This window comes from Triplophysa rosa, linkage group LG20 (assembly GCF_024868665.1).
Source record: "Triplophysa rosa linkage group LG20, Trosa_1v2, whole genome shotgun sequence".
Classification (NCBI taxonomy): domain Eukaryota; kingdom Metazoa; phylum Chordata; class Actinopteri; order Cypriniformes; family Nemacheilidae; genus Triplophysa; species Triplophysa rosa.
In genome coordinates, this window is record NC_079909.1 from 21,137,789 (window position 1) to 21,160,759 (window position 22,971).

A 22,971-nucleotide genomic window follows, 5' to 3' on the forward strand; every position below is an offset into this window, starting at 1 on the left:
GTGTGTGTGTTGTGTGTGTGTGTACGCGAGTGTGTGTGTGTTGTGTGTGTGTGTACGCGAGTGTGTGTGTTGTGTGTGTGTACGCGAGTGTGTGTGTGTTGTGTGGGTGTGTACGCGAGTGTGTGTGTTGTGTGTGTGTGTGTGTGTACGCGAGTGTGTGTGTGTGTGTGTGTGTGTTGTGTGTGTTGTGTGCGTCAGCAGTGTGTCTGTTTCCTGGCTAGAATAATTCCAGGCTGATTGTTTGGAAACACACACTGAGGTTCTATTGTTCCAAAACACAGAAACGCTCCATCATGCAGAAAACTCTCACAACAGCTTCACTGTACGACTCAATGAAATGAAAACTGAGTGAAGAAATGCTGACGATGATGATGATGATGATGATGATGATCGGTGAAGGGCGTGTTGAAAGGCACAGAACTTCCGTTTGGTTTCATTTGAGTGTTTTACTTCTTGACACTCTTGAGTATTCATGGCTAAATCCAATGTGTTACAGATCCAAACTTCGTCCGAACGTTTCTCACCACGTACAGATCGTTCTGTAGACCTCAGGAGCTTCTGGATCTGCTGATGGAGAGGTGACGCACAAACTCTTTTGTTTTATTTCTTGAATGTTGATGGCACACAAACACCTTGATCATCATGTTTATAATGTCGACATCTCCTCAAGTGAAATGGCTGCTCTTTCAATCCTGCTGTTTAATGTTATTGTAGATGTCATGTATTTTAATCCTCGGGTGATTATAGTTCATTCAGTTCAACGCATCTTATGCTTTTTACTTCATTTTACAATATTTCCAATTATATACAAATTGTATTTTTAGACAATTCTTTTAAAGGACCAGTCAGTAAGATCTAGCTCACTCCACCGCTCCCCTCCGCTTGTGAAGCACTACAGCGAATTCCATAGAAAGCTCATTCTAAAGTAAGACGCACATTCTGTACGGTCTTTGTGCACCTCTGAACACAGAGTCGTGTACATTATATTGCCTCTCTCTCAGTAGAGCCTCCTAAAAATGACACACTGGACCTGTAAATATGTTTATAGGCACGATGGAACTATCAGACCGTGATGTTATTTGATAAACTATGGGTTATCTCATACGACAGCTGATCTGCTGATGGTCTGGAATATCATCTGTAATGTTAGGCACGGTCTGATCTAATGTTTGTGTGCGGCAGGTTTGATATTCCAGAGCCCAAACCCTCAGAAGCAGATCAGATGGCGGTGGAGAACGGAGAACAGCCTCTCAGCGCTGAACTCAAACGCTTCCGTAAGGAGTTTGTGCAGCCCGTACAGCTCAGGTACAACACACCTCAGCAGCACAAACTCAAACAGACATGACCGCGCATATCTCATGCTGTCCGTCCGTCTGTAGGGTGTTGAATGTGTGCAGGCACTGGGTCGAGCATCATTTCTATGACTTCGAGAGAGACGCTCAGTTACTACGGCGACTGGAGGAGTTCATTGGAATGGTCAGAGGTACGGACACAAACTGGCCTGTGCTAAGAGGATATTCACATGAGCTCCATCCTGATCTCACACGAGTCATGTGACCTGTCCGCAGGTAAAGCCATGAGAAAGTGGGTGGAGTCTATCACAAAGATCATCCAGAGGAAGAAACAGGCTCAAGTGAACGGCCCGAGTCACAACATCACGTTCGAGAGCTCGCCGCCGCCCATCGAGTGGCATCTGTGTAAAGCCGGACAGACGGATCAGTTCGATCTCATGACCCTTCACCCCATCGAGATCGCCCGACAGCTGACGCTCCTGGAGTCTGACTTCTACAGGTGCCCTCCCCATCACATGATATCACCGATCAGAGTCAGTCGTGTTACTGTCAGAACCCTCAACAAATACTGCTGCCGTCACACGTCACGTAACTGAAAAGACACATTTCAACTGATACCACATGAAAGTGACTCTGGGTGAACTTCAGTGGTTTATTGTCTTTCTTTCATGATAAGGGAAACTGCTGGACTTCCTGTTTGTAGTTTTATTTTCTGCTCAATTGCAGTCTGTCTGTGTAGAACATGGGCCACTTTAACACAATGGAGCGTAACAGCTGTGACACACACACACACACACACACACACTTCCTTCACCTCTGTGGGAACAGGCAGTGAGTGTTGTACCCACCTCACCTCTGTTTCCCATGAGGCCGTTCTGCGTTCACAGTGGAGAATCTACAGGGTTTTAAAATCTCTTTATCTCTTTGATCATCAAACATGTTTCAACATTTTTCCCCCTGTGGAAATGTTGACCTCGCCACGTTTATTGTGAGCAGATCAACGGCGTGACGTGATTGGTTACAGCATGTTTGTGACGTAGAGAACGGGGGGTGTGGCGAGGCTGTGTTTTTGAGACTGTCTTGGGCAAACTTTGGAGTAAAAATACTCAGCAGTGCGTGCTGATGAATGTGATGAATTTACACAGGCTTATATGGGCTTATTTCCGCTCGCGTAACACTGTGTGTGAAAATAAGGATTTTTGGCCGGCAAATATGAGCGGTTTTTAGATAAAAAAGAAGAAACTGATATACCGGTGATACCACAATCCTCACAATACAATAACAAAATCCTCTGTACATTGCTGAGTACATGGAGTCGCGTTAAGCCAGCACAACTGCATAAAACAGGAATAAAGACTGATGATGTTTTATCTGTGCATCTCCCCATTTCACCATCCTCTTTAAGCAAACCAAACCGTTTGTGTTTCATTCATGGCGCAGTCATGCGCGGACAACATTAGTGTGGAGAGAGTGTAGCGCCGCGAACGAGGAAATAAATGCTGTTTATGTTTTAGTTAGTCCCTCGACTGTCCAATCGAAATCATCTCTGTGGAAATGTACAATACACGCGCTGGCTTCTGCATACACGACTGGTGGATACGGATCAACCACATGACCGCGGAGTCCATGGACTGTAGAATAAACCGAGAGGGGATGAAAGTCTTTTTTCCCGTTTTATCGACTTGCGTTGGCTTATCGAGGTACTCGGCAATGTAAAGTTATCCTTTTATATCACTGATATATCAGTTTCTTATTTTGAGCTGAAACAGCTCATATTCGCCAGCCAAAAATCCTTATTTTCACACACAGTGTTATACGACCAGAAGTAAGCCTGCCCACACTCGCCGATCAGAAATCTAATAGGGCGGCTTCGTGCAACTTGCCCATTAAAACAACAGATGCGTTCAACATTGTCAGTGCCAGATGTATAGGTGCATTGAGTTGAGTTGACCTTCGACCTTCCTCCTTCAGGGCGGTTCAGCCGTCAGAGCTGGTGGGCAGCGTTTGGACTAAAGAAGACAAAGAGATGAACTCACCCAACCTGCTGCGAATGATCCGGCACACCACTAACCTCACGCTGTGGTTTGAGAAGTACGTCTCTCTCTCTCTCTCTCTCTCTGTCCTGCGGTTCATTGGGTGTGGATTCACTCTCTTCTCACGCTTTCCTCGCATCTCTCAGGTCTATCATAGAGACAGAGAACGTGGAGGAGCGCGTGGCCGTGGTGTCACGGATCATTGAGATCCTGCAGGTGTTTCAGGAGCTGAATAACTTCAACGGTGTTCTGGAGGTGGTCAGTGCCATGAACTCCTCTCCCGTCTACAGACTGGATCACACGTTTGAGGTGAGCACGCACCATCCTCCACACGCAGACCAGCAGTGACGTCTGACTCACACGGCTCGTCCTCGCTGCTTCGCTGCAAGATCAGATGGGAGATTTCTTAGAGCTGTATCACTGGAGCTCGCAACCATGACGTCATTTACCACAAATATACTAAATATAAACTTCTTTTACAACCTCCACAGCATTGAGACCAGATGAACTGTGAGAATGTAAACAACATAGTATTAGAAAACAAATACCAAAGTAAGATTTCTATTGTACAGGTCTGGCCATTTTTCTTATGATGTGACGTCTGTTGAATACTTGACAGCTGTTAGGCTGTTTCCCAGTCAGAGATTACGCTAAACCAGGACTAGGCCTTGGTTAAATTGGGATATTTAAAGGGGTCGTATGGCGTGAACACGTGTTTTTCTGTGTCTTTTGTGTGTTATAAGTTAGGGCTGTGCAATTAATCGAAAATGAATCGTAATCGTCAATTTTGGCCTTCAGCAATTACAAAAACAAAAGAATCGAGGTAAAACGATTATTGTGCCGCATTCCATTTTGCAAGGATCCTCTCTTTTCTCGTGGTATAAATCCACAGCGCACCCTTTCCTTTACAGCGGTTCAGCTGTGCTATTTCTTTACATTTATTTTTCAGTTGAATTCACAGCTTAAAGCCAAGTTAAACAAAATAATATTTTTTTTAAAGTTAACGAGTAATCGTGTTAAATAATCGGGATCTCAATATTGGCCAAAATAATTGTGATAACGGTTTTTGTCATAATCGAGCAGCCCTATTATAAGTTGCTCATGCATGTATTAGACGTGTAAAACTGCAGAAATGAAAGTGTGGGAACTCAAGATGTATTCTATGTAAAAGCGAATGCTCACCCAGACCTGTCTGAAACGCCTCGTGTAGCCACACCCCCACAAATCTACGTCAGTTGGTGGTCTGATTTGACTGAGACCGCCCAAATGTAGACTCAAGTAAGGTGGGCGTACCTGTCAGTACAACTGAAGAGGAACCTGATGTTCCAAATATGGTCAGAGGCGTCACATTTCCCTCACACGCTTGCAGTATTCCACCAATCACTACACACTGGTGAACTGGCCAATCACAGCACACCTCGCTTTTCAGAGCCATGAGCTTTGTAAAAAATCTGTGTGTTTCAGAGAGGCGGAGCAAAGAGGAGATACAAACATGCACGGTGTGTGGAAAATACAGCGTTTTAACCTTAAATCCTGTTACACATTACATCACATCTAAAACAAACCATAATATTCCTTTTAGCCATGTCACATGACCCCTTTAAGTAGATTTACAAAATTAAAGACCTTACTTGTGTGCATTTTGACAAAACAATGGCACTGATGTATTTTAAGATCTGTCCGAGCAAGCGGTATTTAGTTTACAGTCTTAAACCCTGTATGGGACAATCAGCCATTCAAGGGTTTTTTGTTTGATTTTTTGTGGCCGATCTATTGGGTTTGTATGAAGAAACATCGTATTAAAAGTGTAACTGTTGTCCTATTTGAAATGTTGTTGAGAATATGGTGTATGACATGGAGTGTAAGTGCTGTGGTCTGTCATGAAGCTGAACGGTGACTGTAACGTGGTCTTATGATGCTGTTTCCAGCAAATCCCCAGCAGACAACGGAAGATTCTAGAAGAAGCTCATGAGCTCAGTGAAGATCACTACAAGAAGTATTTGGCTAAACTCCGGTCCATCAACCCCCCCTGTGTGCCCTTCTTTGGTACGGCTGTGAGTCTAGTGTTGTCAGGTCTGTCTCATTGCTGTCGTGTGAAGATCAAACCGTATGTCATCTCTTCAAACATTTCAGGCATTTATTTAACAAACATCCTGAAAACGGAGGAAGGAAATCCGGACTTCCTGAAGAGACACGGCCGAGAGCTCATCAACTTCAGCAAACGAAGGAAAGTGGCAGAAATCACGGGAGAGATCCAGCAGTATCAGAACCAGCCGTACTGCTTGCGTGTGGAGAGCGACATACGGGTGCGTGACGTCACACATCACGCTACTTCTGCATCACGGTATGTTACAGACGTACACAGATTCACTCTTGTTGTGTTGCAGAAATTCTTTGAGAACTTGAACCCCATGGACGACATGATGGAGAAAGAGTTCACAGATTATCTGTTTAACAAATCTCTGGAGATCGAGCCTCGTAACGCCCGCACGCTGCCTCGATTCGTAAGCGCCTCCGCTCATCACGAGTCATGTCAGGCAGTAGAATGCAGATTTATAAACTGTGATGCTGTGCTGTGACAGGTGAAGAAGTACCACTATAATCTGAAGTCTCCTGGGGTCCGGCCGTCCACCGTCCGCCCCGGCACCATGCGCCACCCCACGCCGCTGCAGAACGAGCCGCGGAAGATCAGCTACAGTCGCATCCCGGACAGCGAGACCGAGAGCAGCACGACATCCGCTCCCAACTCGCCCCGCACCCCGCTGACCCCGCCGCCCGCCTCCACAGAGATCTGCAGCGTGTTTGACTCGCCGCAGGGGCCGTCCAGCCCCTTCCATTCCAGTATGTCAATCATTTCTACACACGTGTGATGAGATCTGCAGCCGGCCGTGTGTTATGTAAAGTCTCTTTATAAAACAAAGACGTATGAGAGGTTGTGCTGTATCATGAATTAATCACAGCTAAATGTGTCATGAACGGAACTGAATCCATCGTGTGTGTGTGTGTGTGTTCATGTTTGTATATCCCGGTGGGGACCTAAACCTGAATACACACCAACACATGGGGACTCGTGTCACCGTGGGGACCAAAATTGAGGTCCTCATGGGCACAAAAGCTTATGAATTGTACAGAACAATATTTTTTAAATCTAAAAATGCAAAAAGTGTTCTATGATCTTTAGGTTTAGGTTTAGGGTTAGGGATAGGGGATAGAATATACAGTTTGTACAGTATAAAAACATTACGCCTATGGACTGTCCCCACGGAGATAATAAACCAGACATGTGTGTGTGACGGTATGAAACTGACCACTGATCAACTCTTATGATGGTGAGACACATCTGTCACTTTCTCTTTTCTTTCTCTCTGCTTCCTCGCAGACAGTGACAGTATTTTTGCACCGGTCGCACTGCCTCACGGCCCACGTTAGTATATACTGTCTGTCTCTGTGTTGTCAAAGCATTAACATGTGTGTAAAAATGACAAATATGCAACAAAAAAAAAGAACTAAAACAACTTGCATGAGGAAATCTTCAACTATGAATATAAAGGGAATTTAACTAATCTGTCTGCTGTGATGTTTAGCTTTAGTCAGTCATTTCTGTCATATTTACCTCATGCTGTTACAAACCTGAGTGCTGTTACCCCTCTCCCTCTCCCTCTCCCTCCCTGTCTCTGTCTCTCTCTCCATCTCTGTCTATCTCGTCCATCTCAGGTGTGATGACATCATTTCACAGGTCATGTGGGCTCATCAGTGAGTGTCATGGGTCAGTGTGTTTGTGTGTGTGTAACTCCTATTTTCTCTGTGTGTTTTTAGGGTCATCTTCAGTGTCGTCTATGGTGGGTTTCCTCAGGAGTGACGATGCCCCGGTACCTCCCCCCGTCCCACCCCGCCGCCGCCCCGAATCTGCCCCCGCTGAGTCATCGCCCTCAAAGGTGCCCGCCGCTCTCATCTCACCTCTCATCTAAACAAGATTGCAGATGTTGATTTACAGCATGTGACATACAGTGAGAGAGAAATGAATGAAGTGTTGGCGTGTCTGTGTTTCAGATGATGTCGAAGCATTTAGACAGCCCTCCTGCCATTCCCCCGCGTCAGCCCACCACAAAGGTTTACTCGCCGCGTTACTCTCTCACGGAGCCCCCCGACAGTCCCCCGACCCTGCCCCCCCGAGAGCCCGTGAGAACGCCGGACGTCTTCTCCTGCTCGCCGCTTCACCTGCAGCCACCCCCGCAGGGCCGTCGCTCCGAACTGAGCCAGACCTTCTTCCCGCCCTCTCCGTTCAGCCCGCACCCTCCGCAGACGCCGTCGCCACTGGGGCCGCGGAAACACCTGCCCTCCCCGCCGCTGCCAGACTGCGAGCTGCCTTCAGGGGCCGCCGGGCCGCCCGTCCCGCCCCGCCAGAGCACGTCCCAGTCGCCCATCCCCAAACTCCCCCCTAAGACCTACAAAAGGGAGTCGACGCACCTGTCCGTGCACCGCGACGGCCCGGCGCTCCTGGAGAACGCCAACCCCTCGTAAACGAGAACGAGAACAAGTGTTGAACCCTACCTGAGAAAGATCAGAGGACAAACGCAAAGCAGCGACGTGCCCTTAACAGACCACTGATTGTGTTTTCGCAAAGTGCAAATCACGACGACTTGTTTTTTGTCGCTGTTGTGTATGTTTTGTCGTTGTCTCGTGTTCATTTCATTTCATTGGTTTGGTTTATTTTTGTCGGTGAGTTCAGCTGCATTTCTTTCCTGCACAAAGCCAGACAGACTGAGAAACAAACACAAACACACGCATCTGTGCATCTGAATCAGCGTCTGAGACTTCACTGCCTGTCAGAGCAGTTCACTGGCAGTAATCAAGTTGATTCTGACGATCCGTTTGAAAAAGGGACTGATGTTCTCCACTCCATGAGAAGTGTTTGTGAGCCAGTACGCTGAAGGTTAAGGTACCCTCGCACACCAAAGAGGTACTCGAGAAATACAACACAAGTGATTGCCCTGTATGTGTTTGATCTTTTAGTTCCTCAATCATTGCTGTTTTGCCAATTAGTATGTCAAGAAAACAACGATTGCCTTCTCAAAACAAGGGAATAAAGGTGTTTCTACCACTGAATGCCAAACACGAGCGACGAAAATGTGTTTCTGCGGCGTGAAGGAATACAGCTGGTTGTGTTTAAAGGTTTTCTTGTTCCCGAAGTACAGTTTTAATGTTGGCCGATGTTTATTTACATGTGTTCCTTTAGCAGATGCTTTTATCCAGAGCAGAGAGAAGAGATTTCTTTCATCTGTTGATTATATGCTGCTGTGTCTTTAAGACGCCTGCAGGTGAGCCGTCTCTTCACAGACACCTGCTGGTGCTTCTACCTCAATGACGTCATCGCACTGCAACTGTGTAAAGAGATGTTGATTAACGGGAGTTACTGCAATCACAGTACTTTTAGTATCTCACAAACACCAAGCAACATTTGATATCTAGTGACATCACTTTATTAAACACTCTTGTGTAGTACTCTTTATAATGGCCTTCATTTGGAGGTGAATTTCGGTAAAAGCATCTGCAACGTGACGTTAACACCCTACACCTGAGGAAGAGATTTTACACAAATAATCCGAGTCTTTCTTCAGTGGAACACAACAGAAGATATTTAGAGAAATGTCTCAGTGTTTTGTGTTCACACAATGTAAGTCAATGAAGTTCAGTGTTCTTGAAATCTTTTGTGTTCCGCTGAAGAACAGGTTTGACATGACATGAGGACTGAACTGTTCATTTCTTCATCATTCAATCACCACTCAGAATGAGATCTTCATCAAGTAAGAATGCCAGCTGATCATTTCTTGCTTTCGGTGAACGCTATAAAGTCTGCATTCGCTATCTCACATCATTGAAAACAGACAGCCGGGATTTATTTTCAAGCTTTTTTATTATAAAGATTACAAACAACATTTTTAATTTGCAATGTCATAAGACCAAGAGTCTGTACATCAGAAATGGTAGAAGAGTGAGTCCAATACGTATTCACACATGTCTGCACGAAGTGCTTACATCATCGTCTCTTACGACGTCGTCATCGATTCAACCGTATCGAGCAGTAGATGACGTGATGAGTTTTCCTCCCATAATAGAGATTCTGGACATCCGTTAGTCTCGAGACGTGTTTGACATCTTCGGCGTAAATGCTCATGTGATGTCATCGGTTATTGTCGGTGCATACTGTTTGTTCTGCACGAGACTCTGAACTCTGGCCAGTATGATCTCATTGGTGCAGCTGCAGTCTTCCGGTCTGTAGGGGGCGCTGATCGTCAGCACACTGGCCACGCGCAGATCCTGTCCGTCTTCAGTGACCGGGAACCGGTTTCTCTCCAGCCACAGGCGCAGATTCTCTCTGCGTGACTGAAGCTCCTCCGGGCAGAGAGACGGCGTCGTGTCCGGCACGATCAGCCTCTTCATCCGTCTCTCCGTCTCCTCTGATCCGCTCCGGAGGATCCGAACCTCTTTCACCGCGTGACCCAGAATCACCCGGACAGACGCCCGGTCGGTCTCCTGGAAGGTCACCAGCACCACACTGTAATGAAGTTATTACAATTACAATACTAGTCATGTGACACATTCACGTTAAGGCTTAAATACACTACAAGATTTTGCTCAGACTTTCAGTCTGGACTTGTTGCAGAAAGTATGTGCCAGTCTGCAAGTGTGTGGTGTCTAACGTTAGTTTAAAAAATCTCAAGTCTTGTAGTGTATTCCAGCCATTAGTTGCACAACTTGCATGTAATCAAGTGTATGGATTCGTGTAACCTTAAATCAGCTTCATACTTAAATGTGTCCGAGGTTGCGTTTTCATCCACCGTCAGGATAGAATTAGTTATTAGTACAAGTAAAAAAATCATATTTATGCAGCGAGTATAAGTAGCGATGACTTTAAAGAACTAGTGAACCGAACTGTCCGAAAGAACCGGTTCGCAGACGAGAATTTTCGCTCGTGCGGTTGACGACGTTGTGTAACGTTACCTGGCGGAAACGGGATCAACGGTGAACACGGATCCTTCAAAGCGCTGCTCATCGCAAGCCGTTACACAGACCTCGTGATGAATAAACTCCCGCCACTCAAGCGGATTCATGTCACGCCACTTCATCTCCGCTCATATCACATCAAACTTCGTCCAGAAACTCGCGAAATTTACCACCTTCGTCAAAACGCGGCAGCAATGTGCGTGAGAGTGAACGCCAAACGTACAACGTCCTTACGCTGAACGATCGCGATTGGGCAGCTGGTTCGGGCACGGATTCATGGGAAATGCAGTCTGTGTTCTTCAGCGGGCGCATGCGCGGACGTGTCCCGCTTGTCAGGTTGCTGCTGACGGTTTGATTGTTTGATGATATGTCGCGATACGGGCGACACGGAGGCGGTGAGTCCCGTTAAACATGTACACGAACTAAACGTGGAAGCAGAACGGAGAATTTCTCAGCCTTTATTCAGAGCAATATGTTTGTTAAATGCAGATTTGTGGTTTGTGTTAGCGCGAGCAGCTCACCGTAATGGCGCTCGCGAACATCTCCGACCAGCAAATATTCTGTTTGGATTTGTGCTTTGTCAGATGATTGGTTTAAAAGAATGATTTGTGTTTCAGTATTTAAGTGTGGTAAATGTTTGTCGTTGTATTGGAATGTGTTCTCTCTACACTCGAAAACTGATGGGGTTTGAAGAAGGAGCTTTAAATAACTACAAATATGAAGTTTGCATTGAGTATAATGTTAAGCACGCGCAGGTTTCGCTCTTTGTGTCAGAAACGAAGGTGTACGTGGGTAATCTGGGCACCGGGGCCGGTAAGGGTGAGCTGGAGCGCGCGTTCGGTTATTACGGGCCGCTGAGGACCGTGTGGATCGCGCGCAATCCTCCGGGATTCGCCTTCGTGGAGTTTGAAGACCCGAGAGACGCCGAGGACGCGGTGCGTGGAGTCGACGGCAAGTGAGTGACTGTTACCATGACAACAGTGTAACTTACACACACAGGACGCGTTTATGTAATGATTTCAGTTTGGTGTTTGGGTGCGTTATTGGCACACTTTACAGTCGTCAGAGGTGAGGTCTGTGGCAAATTCACCATGTCAAGCGAATGTAAGATGTTTGTCAAATCTAGGGCTGGGCAAACAAATCGATTAATCGTGTTTTTTTTAAATGCGATCGATTCTCAAAAGCCGTGAATCGGTTATTTTTCTTTCCTATGTGCGCAAGCACTGAACATTCATGAACGTGAATGTTGTTGCTACTACTATCCACTAGATGTCACCTTTCCTTTTACAACGGGTGGATGTTACAACAGGGAGGGTATCGTTCATTCATTGCTTCATTAACATGGCGGATGCGGGTGTGTCGTCGAATTTAACATCACCTTCACATATGATTGCAGCCCCTCTTTACAGCTAATTTTGTGAAATTTTGTTTGTTATACAGTATCTTAAATGTAAAATAACCTGATCCTGTTTGATCAAGGCATGCGACTGTTGGGTTTCAATATACTTAAGTGTGTTTAAAGTTTAATATACAGATTTGTGGCTCTTCATTTCATTTTTTTATTCACCATTGTAATCTGATATTTACTGATCTTTATATAATATATAAGATCTTTATAGAAATATCTATAGGATTTGTATTAAATCTATAATCATTGAGTCGAATCGAATCGAATCGAGAGCTTGTGAAAGGGAATCGTATTGGAACATCAGAATCGATACCCAGCCCTAGTCAAATCCTTTTATAGAGAATGTGAAGCTACGTCACGCCGCGTAGAATGATGCCATATTGGGTGGATCTCTGCTAGTGCGTTCAATGCAGTGTTTGGTTTTTCTTGTTTGATTAGGAAATAAAACTCCGGTAGGTCGGTCTTGCTGGCATTACGCAGAGTCGTTCAGGAAAAGCCCCTGGTTCTATCACTTTCGATTTCTCCATATTTCAAACAAAACAAGCAACGGTACATATCAAAACAATAGTAGCAGTGGAGTATGATCCTCCCAAGATGGCGGCGCCACTGCAACATGCAACATAGGGCGTGACGTCAGCTTCACATTCTCTATTGTCTGACAATGGCAGTGGCGTCATCAGCTGTGCATTTTCTTGGGTTTCAGGGTGATTTGTGGATCTCGTGTGCGTGTGGAATTATCCACAGGAATGCCGCGGCGTTCCCGATACGATCGGCCACCGACTCGCCGTCCCTTCGACCCGAGCGACCGCTGTTACGAGTGTGGCGAGAAGGGCCATTACGCGTACGACTGTCACCGTTACAGCCGTCGGCGCCGGAGCAGGTAAAGCTCACCTGTGACTGAATGTTATTGATGATTTCTGTCACGTCTCTCTAGCTGCCTGCTTGACTTTCTCCTGTTTGTTTGGTTTTGTGCTTTTACTTGTTCCTTTGTTGGCGGTGGGGGGTTCTGTTTTCTTCCTTTATTTAAAGTGATATTTTTATTTTCAATGTTCTTGGGATTTCTTTTAATGACTGACCTGGTCAAAACCTTTCAGGTTTCATCGTTTGATTCAGAGAATCACGATCCTTTACGATTTCATGAGGCATCTAGCAAATTCCACACTTTCGATCGCCTGCTATGACGGGGGCACCCCTTCGCTGAGGCTCCTCCCGCTGCTACTTAACTATGCATAGCCCCTCCCCGAACCAGATGAGAGCGCCAATCCGAGTAAATTTGGCTAGCGATTCGAGCCCACGGTTTTGATAAAGAGCATCGAGACCTCGACAGACCACGATCCCGTCTAGAAAAAGCGCCTTGCACACTTCTATCAAGCCTCGATCAAGCGATTTGGCTGTCGGTATGATCATCGTTAGAAATCGAAGAGAACGACTAGATGCAGAGGTCGGCTGATGATAGATACTTCTAGATCGTCTAGATCTGCTAGACCTCGACCTGCAAAGTTGCAAGGTTTATTTCAAGTACCAAATAATGTGTCTCTCTGTGTATCATTTCCATAGCCTGAACTCAGATGAGTCGTAATGCTGGAACAGGGCTGGGTGACGTAGCTGATGGGTGTTTTTTACCTTTCATATATTTTCACTTGAGTGAACTTGATTGAGTGCTTCATTTTTTCCTGCTGTGTAAATCAGTGTAAATCAAAGACAATGTTAAAGACCCATCTCATACTGCTCACAAAATTGAAATGAATTGAAAGAAAGGATTTATCACCAAAACATGATCAAGTTTTTGTTTGATTGAATTGCATCTTTTGGATGTAGATCACAACAGCTCTACGATACGTAGCGTCAGACTATATCGTGAAATGCAGTGCCACAGTATATCAGACTCCTATTGTCGAATGAATTTTTGTATTGGCGTGAGGAATATTTGATATGTCACTCAGCCCTGACGTGTACTGTATGTGTTACGTTGATTCACGTTCTGTTTCTACGACTCATTTCTCTCTCTCTGCTCTGTGTTTCCTCCTGCTCTCCGGACTCAAGCAGGTCTCGCTCGCGTTCTCGATCCAGAAGCCGGAGACACGGTCGCTCGCGGAGTCGCAGTCGAGGGAGAAGGTTTGTCGTCCACGCTCTCTTCGGTCTTGTGTGGGTTTTGTGGATTTTATCAGCAGTGAACCTGTGTCTTGTTTCAGGTCCAGGTCTTTTTCTCCTCGTCGGTCTCGCTCTGGATCTCCCAGACACTCTCGATCTGTGACGCCCAAACCATCCAGGTGAGTTCTGACCTGCTCACCTGTACCTGTCAGCGGTGCTGGTGCTGTCGTCTTTGGCCTGATGAGCGTTGCGAAGTCTTCTTGTGGCAGTTTAAAAGTTTGCGCTGGTATTTCTTGATTCTTTCTCCTGACCTCCCTAGATCAAGATCCCGCTCTCGCTCTGGCTCCGCCCACAGGAGCAGGTAACCTATAAAAACCTGCATCTCATCATCTCATGCTATATGATCAGTCAGATCTTTAGTCACATGGTTTTGTGTCATTGGGTTCTGCAGCGAGGAGGTGACACACATACACACGCGCGCGCACGCGGTGTAAAAATGTGATGTGCATGAAAGACTGCAAACAGTATTTATCCATTATATTTTAGGAACTAAAGGAGTAGATTTCAGGGCCCGTATTCACAAAACATCTTAAGGTTAAACATAGTAGCTCTTAACTTGGTCCAAAATAATGGGCATGTCAGTCCTAATTTTAAGACTGCTAAGAGTATTCCATAAAGCGTTTCGGCGCTAAAACTAGCTCTTAAACCCGCGAGATGTTAGGAGTAGTGAAAAGGACTCCTAAGTCACGAAGACCAACACACAACAAAACTTAAATGGCTGTTACACCGGCAGTCTGCCTTGAAACCTAAACATTTGAGAAAGATTTCATGACAATGAGCTCAACCATAAAGATATCTGCTAACTGTTTCTGAGATGCAGACATGCAATCAGCAAGTCCTTTTTAATATTTCAAAAATCAAATTTAGCGGTATTTTGAGTTATTGTTACATAATAAAAACCCAACTGCAGTTTGATTGATATTAATTGGAATGCACAATAAAAAACAAAATAGTTATCTGTTTTTACAAATGAACTCTTCACTTGTTTAATTAGTAACTTGGCATATATTTTAAGATCTTAATTGAAATATGTCAGCATGAGACCTCATTCTATAATATTTCTATGATTAAATGACTGACAGACCCATCCTCTATCAGCCAATCACTGTGGTCATAGTCAGTACGCTTGATGACATCATCCATAGCAACAAGGTCAACCCCGCCCTTTCTCTTAGCTTAAGATTTATTTCTGTTCCTCAGTAAAAGTTGCTCTCAGCAGCGTTGTGAAGAGGAAACTGCTGTTTAGGAGAACTCCGCGTGGTGAGATGTTTTGTGAATACGGGCCCAGGTTCAGTCATTTTAAGTCGTTCTCTCGTTTCAGTCGGCTGCCCTCACGAAGTCCTGCAGGAACTGAGAGCCCAGAGAGAGATGACTGATCTTCTGACTCTTTTCTTCACGTTTTGCAGTTTGAAGTGTGTTTGTGTTTTGAAGGTTTATGAAACGCTTAATGCAGTGAATTTATCTGAAATAACACATTAAAATGCAAGAAAAGCTTTTTTTTTGTGCGTTTCATGATAGGACGATTCTTGTGTGAAATCCTTTGAGTTGATTTTTCTTTTCTGTAGATGTGAGTTTTGTTACACACCAGCATATATCGAAACTATAATAAAAACAGCATTTCTGTGTGAAAATGAAGAGTATTGTTTTATTTTCTTTTTTGAAGTGTATAGAAAACAGGCGCGTGTGTAGAAATTATGCGTTCTAGACTTCTAAAATCTTTTTTTTTTTGTCTTGTTCTTGTCAAACTATTGTGTTGTTGATGTATTGTTATAGAGATGTTTCATGTAATATTCTAGTCACACATATACAATCAGAAATGTAATATTCAGTTCAATATTACAAATAGTGTTACTATTTCAGAGAAACGCACAAAAGTGATACAAATGTTCAATACCATCAATATAGTACATTTTACAACGTTGGATTGTTTCGAAGCAGCTTTAAAGGAAAACAGAAATACAAAACAGTACATGGTATTATTCAAAGAGTAAGGGCATTCTAAGAAAGCAATGCTAATGGAATTTACAGAAGCTTAAAGGAACAATACGACGTTTTTAGGAGGATCTATTGACCGAAATACAATATAATATACAAAACTGTTTCTTCAGAGGCATATAAAGACCTTACGTAATGAATGAACCATTATGTTTGTAATACCTTAGAATAAGCTGTTTATATCTACATACCATATATTATATCGCCACGTTTTGTACAGCAGCCCTAAACGGACAAACAACTGTACTCAATGCAGGATAGGTTGTTTGCACATGACGTCACGTTATACTGAAAATATTTGTAAAGATATAAGCTCATTTCTTATGAGAATATTGAGAGTGGGTTCTACAATAACTTTTAAGGATATTATTTTGGGATATTATGAATCTGACTTGAACAATGTTTGTTTTATTGTTCATTTAAAATTTTTTCTTTGTAAAGTTTACATAGCCTACATAAATGTAAATTCGCCAATAATAAGCCATTATATAACATCTTCCGAAAAGATCTTAAGTTATACCTGGATTCTTTTTCACCTTCTTTAAATAAGAAAGCCATTAAGACGATTTCAGTTTGTAAACACTTTAATTTATATACTGTAACTGATGTATAATTTAATTTCTTACCGTCGTGTTTGGTTTGTTTTAATTTTTATTTATTTTACTTTTTTCTTCTCTATTACTTTTGTACATTTCAATCTTTTTCTATGTTCTATGGCAGTGGTTCCCAAACTTTTTACAATGGCGTACCCCCCAGGGATTTAACATCATTCTGCGTACCCCCTTTCTTACAGTCACAATTGTGGTCTCAAACATTTTTTATTTGCATTATAAATGCATGTCATTTTCTTTTATCAAACAATAAATGATATACGACTCGTATATAAACAATAGAAATAATAATAAAAGAATGACATTCTCCACAATAGCCACTCTGTAACTCACCATGTAGGATGCGTCCAGTCCTTTCTCGTTAAGGTTTTCTGACGCTGTTCTAAGGGCCTTACTACTCCCGAGTTGTCTTAACTGTCTTTCGAAAAACTCTCGCGGTTTATTTTTCAAAGTCGCATGCTTTGTTTCTAAATGCCTGCGCAAAAACGCTGGCTTCATGCAGTTATGAGAGAGAGTACTTTTGCACATATAACGCACTGTGGTTTGGGATTTTCGTCACTAGTGCCAATGTCAGTAAATCCATATGAAATGTATTTCTCATCATATTTACGCCTTTTTGATGGTCTTTCTGTGAACTGCTGAACCTGAGTTGACGCTGTAGTCTCCGACGCATCGCTATCTGTGTCGGTGTCAACCGGAGCGGGTGGTTGATTTACACCTGCAGCCGAAGTGCTGTCGGAGGGACCCGGGGTGTGGTCAGAGGACTGTGGGTCATCCGAGCTGCTGGGAGTCCATTTTCTTTCTGTGGCTGCGGGCCTAAATCTTTGCAACCACTTATCCATTTTAATTTAACAAGCAGTTGTTGCTTCGTTCCAAGCCACGTGCGGTCGAATTAAATGCGGTACGTAAAGACGTGCGCTTACGCATGAGTGGACGCATATTTTTGTATTGGATGTCATGAATTTGACCTTTTATGGCACTACGTGACTTCTATTTTGCTGTGTGTACACGAGCGGGAGCACGTCTGTATATTTAGCTTGTGAGAAAAACATGCCTGGTTGATTGCAACATAGATTTCAGGATTTTGTTCACGTACCCCCTCCGTCACTTGGCGTACCCCAGTTTGGGAACCACTGTTCTAAGGTGATGATATGGAACATACTTTTTACATCCTTAATGCATTGTATACTTTACATATGACAATGTTTACATAAGTTTTACCTGTATGTGAACATGTCTTGTATTTCTTTGAAGTTCAATAAAAATAAGTGCAGATGGCGGCCTCTTTTGCATTGTTTATGGTTGCCTAAATCGATCAAACCATGAAACCACAATGCCTTTCTTAAGGGGGAAAATACAAGTATTGAAAAAGTGGCTTGTAAACTTGTGTCTGCGTCGAGAGGAGCCGAGTCGGATAATAGGGACTTTCTGATGGCATGCCTAAACACGACCAGGGAAACGCAACATTCTGTCAAACCTTACTTGTAATAAACTCTAGTTTCTGTCAAAAGATCGAACCCTTACAGATACTCCCAAAAAATACTTAAGGACTGTACTTAAGTATTTTTACTTTGTTACATTACAACACTGAATACTTGTATTTTCACCCCTTAAGAACAGCAACGCAACCATAAACAACGCAAAAGAGGCACTTTGAGTTTGTGTAATTCCTATAGAGAACACTTCATGGCCGCCATCTGCACTTCGCGCTACTCAGACGCAGTAACGTGACGTCATGTGCAACAACCTATCCTGCATTGAGAAGAACCGCCTACCTTATTAACAGACGGACACAGAAATACAAAAATAAATGTAGAAATACAGAAATAAATGTAGTAGTACAAAAATGATGCAAGGTAAATATTTTTTTACGCATTTATGTATTCATTTATTTATTATTTATACATTTCTGAATGTTTTTATTTATTTATTTTTTGCATGTATTTATTTCTGCGTTTATTTAATCATTTATCTATTTATGCATGTATTTATTTATTAATTTATACTTGAGTCATTTTTTGTCCTCCATAGATCTAACCCGAGGGAACAAAATAAATTCAAGTAAACGAAGAGCGTGTGGTTTACTGAAGATCAGCAGCAGGCGGAGCTGTTTCACACACAAACACTTCAGATGAAGAAAAACTTCATTCTGTTTCATCAGTGTGTCTGCATGACATTTTGCTGAAAGACTGTAAAGATGTTAAATAATGTTGACAGACGAATCTCTTAGGACCAGAGCAGCATCATGTATGACTTCATCAATAATCTGATAAATGAAGAAACTAACAGAGATATCACACGTCAGAAAGCCTTCATCAACAGTTACGTGCTACAAACCAACAGAAGATCCCAACCGACAGAATCCAGATCAACTCAACTGACTAATGTAAGTTCAGAGACAAAGGATGAATGTCTCTCTCTTGTTTGGGAGTTCTTTTTGATTCCTCCCTTAACTCAGTAGTTAAGTCATGCTTTTTCCATCTGAAACTTCTGTCAAATGGTAGATCTTTTCTATCTTTTAAAGATCTTGAAAAAGTTATACATGCGTTTGTTTTATCGCGTTTGGACTGTTGCAACTCCTTGTATATTGGACTACCCAAATCCTCCTTGTTCCGGCCAGATTTGAACAAGGGTTCGTAAACGAGAACGCATTCCTCTGGTTTTAATGTCTCTAAACTGGTTGCCAGTGCAACATAGAGTTGAATTGAAAATGTTGCTGTATGTTTGTGTGTGTATAAACAGTCTGTCACCCTCCTTTGTCTGATCTTGTGAATGTGAATAGGGCGGCTTGATGTCTGCGATCCTCAGATAGTATTACTTTGTCATAGCCAAGATCAAGATTGAAGTTGAAAGGTCACCGGTCCCACTTTTGCTGAGGTGTATTTACAGTATTTTGTGTTATGTTGTTTTTTCCCCCTTTGTACAGCACAGTGGTCAACCATTGTTGCGTTTATTTGTGGTGAAAATGAAATGCTGAAATGAACGGTATTCACTTTTGGAACAGCTGAAAGCAGAACGTCACCTGCTCGCTTCAAATATCACTCGATCACTTTCCTGCAGTCATCACGATCATCAGACATCACTGGTGATAACAGATCAGATGTGAGAAGTGTGTGTGTGTGTGTGTGTGTGTGTGTGTGTGTGTGTGCGCGTGAAGTTCAGATGGATGATGAGGATTTGGGGTGGTTTTTACTCAGGTCTGTTTTACTTTCGTGTTATTTTTAGTGTCTTTGGCACGTTTGTGGAGTCAGATATAGAATGTCGGTGTCTGAGCAGAATCTCCCACAGATCTCACAGCAGGTCATCTTCTGATCGCTCGCTCACACTGTTCTGAGGTCAGCTGTGTGTGTGTGAATCGCATACAGCAGATTGTGAATGATCTACACACAAACACACACACATGTGTCCTGTCGTTCACACAGTTGATTGTGCACTTTTTGAGGTTTTACTTCAGATGTGTCGTTAGATTTCACAGTATTTGTGAGCAGATTTTAGGGGAAATGGGCAATGAAATGACGTAAGCAGTTCCTTCTTTCACATCTATTTCGAAAGGTCTGACAGGTCTCTTCCCATCACTGTGTCACGCCACACATGTTCACTTCAGCTCTCATCGTGTTAAACACACGCGTCATCATCACAACTGATGTGTTCCACATCGAGACATGTTTCAGTGATGTGTGATGTGCCGTCTCATCCACATGTGTGTGTGTGTGTGTGTGTGTGACAGGTATAAGAGCTGCATGATTGAAACCTCAGTTGTGTGGCTCTGGTTACTAAACTGACTTCCTCCGGCCGTTTCCTGTCCCTGTTTTCCTTCGGCTCTGATCGTGAGGTTCAGATGAATGTTGTGTAGATCAGACAGAACCACACACACTTTCTTCTGTGAAGCTGAAACGTTCCGAATAAAGTTGAAATCGTTCGTTGTGTTAATGTGCAGTTTGAGTTGATGTGTGAAACATGTGATGCTCTGTAGTGACAGACACCTCTCGCTCTCAATAGTGTGTTGTGTAAGTACACTCACAGCTTCTGCCTGAAATCAATTCTCTGTGTTTGTGATTTTCATTCTTTTCTCTGGCATCACAGGGTTTTTATCTGTTTGGGATTGCTGCTCACGTTTGTGGTTCACTGAGAGCTGCCGTGTGATGCTGTGAATCTGAGGAAAGATCCAGAGCTTCCTCTGAATGTAGGTCAACATCAGCGTTCTTCATAAATCATCCGTCCAAACCTCAAGCAGACTGGAAGAGAGTCATCAGATAACGTGTGGCTGTTCATCTGGATTCATTCATCATGACCCGTGTAAAACTGTTAACCCGAGAAACATCGGAAGAGTCAAAACTCAAGAGCATCTTCTCAAGCTGACAGAACAACTGTAATAAGAGGGTTTTATGAGTTTCATAAAAAGGTATCTTTGATTTTCACGACCTGTTTCTCTCACTGTTGACCGAATGAAACATGTGACCTCCTGAAACAGTGAGTCTATTATCGGTCAGCCTGTGGTGAGCTATTGAAACACATGAAACCCTCATGAACATGCTGGTGAGATATTTCTCACGTCATCTGTGTGTGCCAGAAGGTTTGCTCAGGATGATACCGAACGATTCAGACGTCTCACTGAAGCCCAGAATCGAAACGTTTAATTACAAATACTGTTTACAGGTGAAGTTTTTTATAATCTCTGAAGTTTTTCTCAACTAAACATAGCTTCTCACCACACACACAGAGCTGGCATTTTTCAGCTCCGTGATATCTGCACAATGTCTTACGTCTGCTGTATATTAAACTCATCAACCGTTTGTGCATTTCCTCATGAACACCGCAGGACATGATGCTGTTTTATTATAGAACGCAAACCGTCTTCCATCTCTGTATGTATCTTCACACATGACACTTGTCTGTTAGTGATGTCAGACTGTTTGGTGGTTCCAGTTACTTTTCACCAAAATTCTCATTTTAAACGCTACACACATTGATGTTCGCTCTCTTGAAATAAAGTGCAACTGCTTGTGTTTGTTTTATTATTATTTGAATCTACTTTCATTTACTTCAATATGTACTGCATCATATTCATGAGTAAGAGAGAGAGAAATAATATTAACATTAAGGTTATACACTCACCTAAAGGATTATTAGGAACACCATACTAATACGGTGTTTGACCCCCTTTCGCCTTCAGAACTGCCTTAATTCTACGTGGCATTGATTCAACAAGGTGCTGAAAGCATTCTTTAGAAATGTTGGCCCATATTGATAGGATAGCATCTTGCAGTTGATGGAGATTTGTGGGATGCACATCCAGGGCACGAAGCTCCCGTTCCACCACATCCCAAAGATGTTCTATCGGGTTGAGATCTGGTGACTGTGGGGGCCATTCTAGTACAGTGAACTCATTGTCATGTTCAAGAAACCAATTTGAAATGATTCGAGCTTTGTGACATGGTGCATTATCCTGCTGGAAGTAGCCATTAGAGGATGGGTACATGGTGGTCATAAAGGGATGGACATGGTCAGAAACAATGCTCAGGTAGGCCGTGGCATTTAAACGATGCCCAATTGGCACTAAGGGGCCTAAAGTGTGCCAAGAAAACATCCCCCACACCATTACACCACCACCACCAGCCTGCACAGTGGTAACAAGGCATGATGGATCCATGTTCTCATTCTGTTTACGCCAAATTCTGACTCTACCATTTGAATGTCTCAACAGAAATCGAGACTCATCAGACCAGGCAACATTTTTCCAGTCTTCAACTGTCCAATTTTGGTGAGCTCGTGCAAATTGTAGCCTCTTTTTCCTACTTGTAGTGGAGATGAGTGGTACCCGGTGGGGTCTTCTGCTGTTGTAGCCCATCTGCCTCAAGGTTGTGCGTGTTGTGGCTTCACAAATGCTTTGCTGCATACCTCGGTTGTAACGAGTGGTTATTTCAGTCAAAGTTGCTCTTCTATCAGCTTGAATCAGTCGGCCCATTCTCCTCTGACCTCTAGCATCAACAAGGCATTTTCGCCCACAGGACTGCCGCATACTGGATGTTTTTCCCTTTTCACACCATTCTTTGTAAACCCTAGAAATGGTTGTGCGTGAAAATCCCAGTAACTGAGCAGATTGTGAAATACTCAGACCGGCCCGTCTGGCACCAACAACCATGCCACGCTCAAAATTGCTTAAATCACCTTTCTTTCCCATTCTGACATTCAGTTTGGAGTTCAGGAGATTGTCTTGACCAGGACCACACCCCTAAATGCATTGAAGCAACTGCCATGTGATTGGTTGATTAGATAATTGCATTAATGAGAAATTGAACAGGTGTTCCTAATAATCCTTTAGGTGAGTGTATAAGATTAAGTAAGATTTACGTAAACAGGAGCTCGAGGTGATTATTGATATTTTTGTAGTTATTAATTGGTTTCTTTTTTAGTGCAAAATAACATAATAAACACAAATATGAACAGGAAAAAAATAATTCATCATCTTAAATATG

General features: G+C 43.3%; 3 protein-coding genes across 12 annotated transcripts in view; 2 read left to right on the forward strand and 1 right to left on the reverse strand.

Moving 5' to 3' along the window:
• The window catches only part of sos1 (son of sevenless homolog 1 (Drosophila)), a 24,919-nt gene extending 16,075 nt beyond the window's left edge, over positions 1-8,844 (forward strand). The window contains exons 12-24 of one of the 2 annotated variants that reach the window (XM_057362440.1): positions 497-578; positions 1,183-1,305; positions 1,380-1,483; positions 1,569-1,791; positions 3,264-3,383; positions 3,472-3,634; positions 5,254-5,371; positions 5,459-5,631; positions 5,713-5,829; positions 5,908-6,166; positions 6,705-6,749; positions 7,142-7,260; positions 7,376-8,844. In XM_057362440.1, coding sequence (XP_057218423.1) covers positions 497-578; positions 1,183-1,305; positions 1,380-1,483; positions 1,569-1,791; positions 3,264-3,383; positions 3,472-3,634; positions 5,254-5,371; positions 5,459-5,631; positions 5,713-5,829; positions 5,908-6,166; positions 6,705-6,749; positions 7,142-7,260; positions 7,376-7,846 — 2,117 coding nt within the window. In that variant the 3' untranslated portion in view covers positions 7,847-8,844. The remainder of the gene's footprint in view (positions 1-496; positions 579-1,182; positions 1,306-1,379; positions 1,484-1,568; positions 1,792-3,263; positions 3,384-3,471; positions 3,635-5,253; positions 5,372-5,458; positions 5,632-5,712; positions 5,830-5,907; positions 6,167-6,704; positions 6,750-7,141; positions 7,261-7,375) is intronic. The other variant, XM_057362441.1, reaches the window with a different exon arrangement.
• A 360-nt stretch (positions 8,845-9,204) lies between these two features.
• On the reverse strand, positions 9,205-10,564 carry gemin6 (gem (nuclear organelle) associated protein 6). Its single transcript, XM_057362454.1, has 2 exons — positions 10,328-10,564; positions 9,205-9,881 (listed from the first exon to the last, which is right to left on the reverse strand). The coding sequence occupies exons 1-2, from the start codon at positions 10,450-10,452 to the stop codon at positions 9,497-9,499; spliced, it is 510 nt and encodes a 169-aa protein (XP_057218437.1). The 5' UTR covers positions 10,453-10,564; the 3' UTR covers positions 9,205-9,496.
• A 9-nt stretch (positions 10,565-10,573) lies between these two features.
• On the forward strand, positions 10,574-18,241 carry srsf7b (serine and arginine rich splicing factor 7b). 9 transcript variants are annotated; one of them, XM_057362449.1, is made up of 7 exons: positions 10,574-10,725; positions 11,105-11,285; positions 12,442-12,618; positions 13,782-13,853; positions 13,931-14,008; positions 14,149-14,190; positions 15,211-18,239. In XM_057362449.1, the coding sequence occupies exons 1-7, from the start codon at positions 10,698-10,700 to the stop codon at positions 15,263-15,265; spliced, it is 633 nt and encodes a 210-aa protein (XP_057218432.1). In that variant the 5' UTR covers positions 10,574-10,697; the 3' UTR covers positions 15,266-18,239. The 9 variants fall into 9 exon arrangements, 6 of the variants coding, with proteins under 6 accessions (XP_057218432.1, XP_057218434.1, XP_057218431.1 ...); XM_057362451.1 differs by having other exon boundaries at positions 13,785-13,853; XM_057362448.1 differs by having other exon boundaries at positions 10,623-10,725; positions 11,086-11,285; positions 15,211-18,241.
• Positions 18,242-22,971: the final 4,730 nt, after the last annotated feature.

What these genes read in the sequence shown, in the direction of transcription:
- srsf7b (XM_057362445.1), top strand. Translation starts at nt 10,984, where the DNA reads ATGTGTTCTCTCTACACTCGAAAACTGATGGGGTTTGAAGAAGGAGCT. An exon ending in GTGACGCCCAAACCATCCAG is followed by an intron (nt 14,009 to 14,148) that starts GTGAGTTCTGAC and finishes TGACCTCCCTAG; the next exon opens with ATCAAGATCCCGCTCTCGCT. An exon ending in GGCTCCGCCCACAGGAGCAG is followed by an intron (nt 14,191 to 15,210) that starts GTAACCTATAAA and finishes CTCTCGTTTCAG; the next exon opens with TCGGCTGCCCTCACGAAGTC.
- gemin6 (XM_057362454.1), bottom strand. Translation starts at nt 10,452, where the DNA reads ATGAAGTGGCGTGACATGAATCCGCTTGAGTGGCGGGAGTTTATTCAT. An exon ending in GTTGATCCCGTTTCCGCCAG is followed by an intron (nt 9,882 to 10,327) that starts GTAACGTTACAC and finishes ACTTCATTACAG; the next exon opens with TGTGGTGCTGGTGACCTTCC.